The sequence below is a fragment of the Protomyctophum bolini genome, assembly GCF_963924005.1.
Source record: "Protomyctophum bolini genome assembly, chromosome: 4".
Classification (NCBI taxonomy): domain Eukaryota; kingdom Metazoa; phylum Chordata; class Actinopteri; order Myctophiformes; family Myctophidae; genus Protomyctophum; species Protomyctophum bolini.
This window is the reverse complement of record NC_137865.1, coordinates 34,852,284-34,859,783: the sequence shown is the minus strand read 5'-3', so window position 1 is coordinate 34,859,783 and position 7,500 is coordinate 34,852,284. Positions and strand designations below refer to the sequence as shown.

At 44.8% G+C, this 7,500-nt stretch overlaps 1 protein-coding gene across 5 annotated transcripts in view; it reads right to left on the bottom strand.

Moving 5' to 3' along the window:
* The window catches only part of LOC308314803 (transcription factor SOX-6-like), a 161,584-nt gene that overhangs the window by 70,202 nt on the left and 83,882 nt on the right, over positions 1-7,500 (bottom strand). For all 5 annotated transcript variants that reach the window (XR_013963988.1, XR_013963989.1, XM_080762506.1 and 2 more), the window contains exon 5: positions 1,702-1,788. Coding sequence is in view for 3 of the 5 variants with exons in the window: in XM_080762506.1 (XP_080618632.1) it covers positions 1,702-1,788 (87 nt within the window). In the remaining 2 variants the exon portion in view is untranslated. The remainder of the gene's footprint in view (positions 1-1,701; positions 1,789-7,500) is intronic.

Sequence of the window (7,500 nt, the reverse complement as noted above, 5' to 3'; positions counted from 1 at the left end):
TGAGATACAGGGGGAGGCAAAACAACATCTGATGTGCATGGCATACTAAAAGGTTTAACAAAATAGTTTTTAGATTTACCTCAGCAACTGTGTTGTTACCTGATACCCCCCCCCCCTCCCCCTCCCTCACACGCACGCACGCACCCACGTACACACGCACACGCACACGCACCCACGTACGCACACGCACACGTGATCCCCCAGAGTTAGTGTCGAAGAGCAAGTCCTTGAGCAGGACGCTGAACCTCCCAATTGCTCCCAATGTGCTGGTTGGTGCCTTGCTGATTCTAAACAACAAATCTGCCTCATGTCTAAATGCATGGGTCTAATCCATCTGCCCTGCACTCCCCTCCCCTGCCGTCCAATGGAACAATTTTCATTTCTGAACACTGGGGTACGTTTACAATTTATGCCTTCATAAATGATATTGCTGATGCATACACAAAATGTATATATATATATATATACACACACACACACACACACACACACACACACACACACACACACACACACACACAGTATTTGAGCACTGGCGAGCAGCCTCGTTTTACACAGACCCTTAATCAAAGCTACAATTACAACCTGCGGAGGTTTAAAGCAGGTTGATTGGCTCTGGCAGCGCTAAACGGCAGACATGGCGCGCCTTTAGTCTTCCGCTGTCATATGCTGTGGTATACAACTGTCAGAGTTATGGCGCCTTCTCCCCCTGACCAGGAGCTTCATTGTTTATGGCGCACGCACGCACGCACGCACGCACGCACGCACGCACGCAGTGACAAAAATTTTGTAATGAACATTTTAGGGGCCAGGTGGATTAAAAACCAGTCAAAAACGTTTTTAAAAAAGTGGTCCAACTACGGTCCAATTGTGCGTTAATTGGCTATTCAAAAAACAGCAGATATAAAAGTTCACGTGCAGCGCGTCATGCGTGTACATCTGCTACTTCAGATTTGTATTTATTTATATCTTGAACGTGTGAGAACTAGTGATTTAGAAGGTATTTGTATAGAATCACCCTCAGCTCCTAATGGGTTTTTGATTGATTGATTGATTGAAATATTTATTTGCAGAATTACAGTACAATTCAAGCAGAACTCAATACAAAGACTGTTAACTGTGAGTGGACGACCCAATAAAGCATTACACTTACAAGAGGGTCAACCTTGTTCAATTCATCAAAACATTTAGAGGTTAACCCATGGGTAGGCAACCTTTATTATCAGAAGACCCATTTTTGGCCCAAAAACGTATTACAATTCTATCTGGAGCTGCAAACTATGTTTCAATATTACATTTTATTGTTTGCTAATTTCTCAAAGCATATCAAGTATACTGTACCAGTAAGCCAGCAGCATTGGTGGCATTCTTCTATTTTCCTTCATTACATTGATTCTTATTTTTATCTGGTGTATAGGCAACATTGTTTTGCAATATCAAAATGAAAGAATAACTTCTTATTCATTTTCATACTTCTTTGCCGTAGCAACTGGGAGCCACAGGAGAGAGAGAGTGTGTGTGTGTGTGTGTGTGTGTGTGTGTGTGTGTGTGTGTGTGTGTGTGTGTGTGTGCGAGCGTGCGTGCGATTTCATACATTTCCATAACTTTATATATATATTTGTTTTTTTGAGGGGCGCTGGCACCTCCTATGACCCTCATCAGACCAGCTTTGTATTTGTGTGAACCCCAGGTATCTCTCACCTTTGACCTCGTCAAGCAGCTCGTTAGCGTTGAGGCAATCCATCCTGTCCTTCCAGTCCTTAGACAGTAGACGATCCACACAGGACTCTACCAACACAAGGAAACAGATAGAGGAATTAGACACACATGCAGGAAGACTCTACCAACACAAGGAAACAGACAGAGGCACAAGTAAGACGCGCAAACGCGGGAAGCGAACGCAGCTGTTTTGCAGCTTGCTGAATATCCATTCACTCACTGTCGGCTACACACACATGTTAGACAGCTATGTGTGGTACACACACGTTAGTTAGACAACGAAGCACTGTTGTGGCAATCTGACACAGACACACACACACACACACACACACACACGTTACACAGCTATGTGTGGTACACACACGTTAGACATCTATGTGTGGTTGTGGTACACACACGTTAGACAGCTATGTGTGGTACGCACACGTTAGTATTTAGACAACAAAGCCCTGTTGTGGCTGTGCACACGTTAGACAGCTAACTGTGCTGTTCTGCCTGACTTCCATAGTAACTGCGCCCTCTGGTGACGGGTGGTGATGTCCCACTGTGACACACAGACAGACAGACATGTTCTGGCTGGCTTCCATAGTTAGGGCTCACTGCATTCCCAATTAAACACACAGGATGACTCTACCAACACAAGGAAACAGACAGAGGCATTAGACACACAGGATGACAGTTCGACCCTGGGCTCCCTTAGAGTTAGTGTCGAAGTATCCTTGAGCAAAACACTGAACCCCTAATAGCTCCTGATGTGCTGGTTGGTGCCTTGCATGGCTTCTGCCGCCATCAGTGTATGAATGTGTGTGTGAATGGGTGAATGTAATGCACAATCTCTGTAAAGCTCCTTGGATAAAGGCGCTATATAAATGCACCATTTACCATTTACCCACACTATCATATCATTAAGATCCATCCATCCATCTTCAACCGCTTATCCGTAGTCGGGTCGCGGGGGCAACAGCTCCACCAGAGAGCTCCAGAACAACATTAGTGACTTCCTCCTGGGGGATCCTGAGGCGTTCCAAGGCCAGTGAGTCGATGTGATTCCTCCAACTGCGCCTTGGTCTGCCCTGGGGTCTCCTCCCAGTGGAATGTACCTCGAGGACCTCCCTAGGGAGACGCTCGAGAGGCATCCTAAACAGATGCCCGAACCACCTAAGCTGGCTCTTTTCCAGGTGAAGAAGCAGCGATTCTACTCCGAGTCTCTCTCGCGTGACTGAACTTCTCATTGAGATGATCATTAAAGGAGAGTTCCGCCCCAACACGTTTTCTTACCATAATATAATGATGATAATCCATTGAATTAGCCTATTATTATTATCTGTTGTTGTTGTTGTTGTTGTGGGGAATAACTCCACAGAGTGTTGTGACTCTGTCGCTTCCTGCTTACGCTGCACAGCGTTTGACCGCTTTGAGACCGCCTACCTTTCTTAAATACGGCCCCTGAGCATGTCCAATGGTTAACGTCCAGACAATGGCACATTTGTGGAGTCACTTATGCAGACAAAAGCTCCGATATAAGGACACATGCTTCCATTGTGTGAATGGGTTTAATGGTGTGTGTGTGTGTGTGTGTGTGTGTGTGTGTGTGTGTGTGTGTGTGTGTGTGTGTGTGTGTGTGTGTGTGTGTGTGTGTGTGTGTGTGTGTGTGTCGACAGTACTTCCTGCATTTAACCTTGTACATGTTTACTTTACGGACGGATTATGATTGTTGTAAATACGTTAATGCAGCCGGCTGGCAGATCACATGGAATAAACGTAAACAATGAGAGAGAGAGAGAGAGAGAGAGAGAGAGAGAGAGAGAGAGAGAGAGAGAGAGAGAGAGAGAGAGAGAGAGAGAGGAAGAATATTGGGGCAGGAATCAGAGAGAAAACACCAGAGAAGAGAGGTGAAGACGGAGGAGACATGCAGGGAGAAGACTGACAGAGAGGGAGAAAAAGAAACTGAGACACCAGTATGAGAGAAAATCTATTTCAGCAACATATTCTGGCTTCTTTACTCTTTTTTGAGGGGTGCTAGAGCCGCCCCCTCCTATGCCCAACTTTGTGTGTCCATGTACCAAAGTGATCTATAGTAAGAGAGTGGCGACACTAGCGTTGACTCCCATTGTAACAATGGAATGCGGAAGTGCTCATTCTATCTCAATGGGATAGTTCCAATGTTTGGAACTATAGCCCATAACATGCACCCTAACCTGACTCCGCCAGATTGCGGCAGGATTGAGTTCACAAGTTCCCTCCTCCTGCCTGCATCTGGGCTCTCTCAAGCAGCCTACAACCTCCAGTATTTGATTAGCTCCGTTAGGAATGGCTATGGACATTTCAACATGTAACATGATTTTCGATATGCAACCACCTGTGCTGTGAGCCTACTGTACATTATGTATATTTATTGCCTCAGGTATGCTGCAACTGAGACACGTTGAGGGTTCTGAAGTCCTATTTACGGTCCCGCTCGGCCTTTCCCTGCGGGCGGGGGGGTTGGTTGTGGGCCCGGGCTGTCAATCTTGCCTTAGGGCCCGTGGCACATTCCAGCCGCCACTGACTGGATTACTCTGGTGTGTACCCCATATTGATGATTTGATTGGCTGAGCACCCCATAGCGATGATTTGATTGGCTGAGCAATGTACGTATTGAGGATAAAAAGTGAGGACAGAAAAGTGAGGACACCAATTGTGTCTATTGTGTTTATATATAAATGCACCATTTACCTGACTCCACGTGGGTGTGATTTTTGCTTTTTCAAAAGACACCAAATCTATTTTAACAATTGTAAAGTTGGTCACGTGGCCAAAAGATGTGCGGCCGAGCCAATTAAAACATGTTCGGAAAAAGATGTAAGGAAAAGATGTGGCAAGCCAATCAGAGTCACCAGCTCTCAGCCCACACCAGGCCCGCCCCTGGCTCACACGTCACTAGCTCTCAGAAATTCAGAATCTGCAGCGTTCTCTCCGTCTCTCCGCTCTCGCAGGAGAAGACACAAACAAGGAAGGGGAGGAATTGGATTTTGCTTATTCCTTCTAAATGTCTGTATTTAAAATATCACTGACACAGCGATTCCCTTACTTACATCAACATTGTTCTTTGTCACTACTTGGTTCGTGCCGAAATATTAACATTACACATATCGCTTTGCCTCTTTTCGCCTGACAGCCAACTGCCCAGTACACATACACACGGCTGCACGCACACACAGGAATAGCCTGCAGGCAATTTCCTTCTTCCCATAGTGCGCGGCAACGTAATCTGGAATGAGTGTTCGTGAAGCGGGCATGAAATTCTAGTAATTTAACATTAGAATTCAGTTGAATCTAATGTGCTGTTACAGTAAATTAAATTAAATTAATATATTGGTGCACCCTGCTAGTGTCGCAATAACATGATGAGTGCATGCGTGCATGCGTGCGTGCGTGCAAGCATGTGTTTGTGCGTGCATAAATGCATGCGTGCATGTGTCAATGAGTCTATATTATTGTGCTGTACTCTGAATGGAAGCCATACAAAATAATCCTACATCAATAATTACCCAGACATTTTTTCCACATAGTCGGTTCGGTCAACCTTTGAAAATAAATGATGCATTCACAGCCCGTCTGCTTAACAGCATATTGTCGTTCTTTTGGTATATTATTGTGTACTTAAAGAATTTGCACTTAAAATGTTATTATATGAAATGTGGCTCTCCCTCTCAGCTTTCTGAAATTGTCTAAATAAAGGGAAATAAACTACAAAGGAGAGAGGAGGTCTCTCTCTCATGCTTGAACTATACGGTATAAGCCTTAAATCTCTGCATGTTTTTCCTTGACGGAGTGTCCGGCCACAAAGTGGACTGCATATACTGTGTGTGTGTGTGTGTGTGTGTGTGTGTGTGTGTGTGTGTGTGTGTGTGTGTGTGTGTGTATGTGTGTGTGTGTGTGTGTGTGTGTGTGTGTGTGTGTGTGTGTGTGTGTGTGTGTGTGTGTGTGTGTGTGTGTGTGTGCGTGCGTGCGTGCGTTCGTGCGTGCGTGCATTTTGGGAGTCCCATGATATTTACAGCTGGGTCGGTCTGTCTGGTCAGAGCAGAGCTGGAGCCAGGGGGCCTGGACGTGTCAAGGGCCATCGAATGAAATGGAATTAAGGGACGCAATTTATGGGAGCACTTAAGAGGGGAAAACACAACCTGTAACTCCGTGGAACATCTGCATACAGTAAGTCAAGCCTTGTGTGTGTGTGTGTGTGTGCATGTGTGTGTGTGCGTGCGTGCGTGCGTGCGCGACAAACGATTTATTCCCCCCAGCAGGGATGAGAGGAGCGGTGGGACAGGAGGCGACTCCAACAAAGAGAGACGAGGAGAGAAGGATGAGAGAACATGGAGGAGGAGGAGAGATATTTTACCCTAGATGGCTCTCTCTCTATCTGTCCCCGCCACCGTTGTCGGAGAGAGGGATCAAGTGCTGTTTAGATTCGGGGAAGGGATAAAAATTCCTTGCTGTTTCGCGAAGAAGAGAAAACTCCACAAGACGGATGAGTCAAGAGGAGGTGGAGGAGGATTTTTTTTCTTTTTTAACCATTTTAGATTTTTATTATTGCTAGAACGATGGCTTCCATTTTCGCATTGCAACTTTTCAGGAATAGAAAGAATGGAGTTTCTATTAGCTTGGATTCATTCCCCATCGATGATGTCACTGGTGGACGGGTTTCTGAACTGCCCACAGACTGAATAGGTTCAAGGTTCAAGGTTCAAGGTTATTTTATTAGTGTCCCCGAAGGGCAATTGGGTTTTACAGCAGGTCATAAGGCATTGAAACATGTGAATACATCAGTCAAACCAAAATTATTGCTGCTGGTCGCAAGCGTGAGCTGCGCCCGGGCCTACTTGCATCTTCAGAAAAGAAAAGGAAAAGAAAAGGGGTAGGGGGGGTGGGGGAGGCATCGAGTGGGTGAGGGGTATTGACAGATAGGGAGGGAGGGGGGGGATGAGGACATCATATCACATAGTAAAGAATGGTGGCAAGAATGGTGGCATTTTATCATGAACATTAGTGAGGCCCAATTATATGAAGATAGGTTAAAAAGTGGTGAAGTGGTCCTTTAACTTAAAGTATCAATGCTGCAATGTAGAAATACTCTGTTACAAGTAAAAGTCAGGAATTCAAAATGCAGTTGAGTAAAAGTACAAAAGTATTGGCATCAAAATGTACTTACCAAAATTAATTTACTCACATAATATGTGATCGTTTCGGACTGAGGTTAAGTAGGCTACTTGAATTTATTAAATTTCCATTTAATGTGAAAGCAGGGAATCATAGCTTCAAATTGACAGGTTGTTCAGTTTGACCCATCAGTTTTGGAAATATGACTTATAGTGTAATGTCTTGCAGAAAACAGCGAGCTGAGAAAACAGGCTTGAAACAGTGTGGACTCTACACCTAGCTAGTAGCTACATGTTTGTCGATTTCAGCTCTGACATTTATTGTATTTATTTATGTGCCTGTGCTAATAACTCATTTTGGATAACAACTAATAAAAATAAAAATAAATCTCCTCTCCGGTTAGTCAGTTATAGTCTTGCCGCCATGACTGTCTCTGTATCAGTCACATTTGCAGAATGTCCGTTTAAAAATTAATACAAATTAAGGACCCTTTTTTATAAGATCATACTGTACATGGATAACAGGATATGCATGAACTGAAACTGCACCCTCAACCCCACCACACCTCCACGCACGCACACGCGCACGCACGCACACACACACACACACACACACACACACACACACACACACACACACACACAC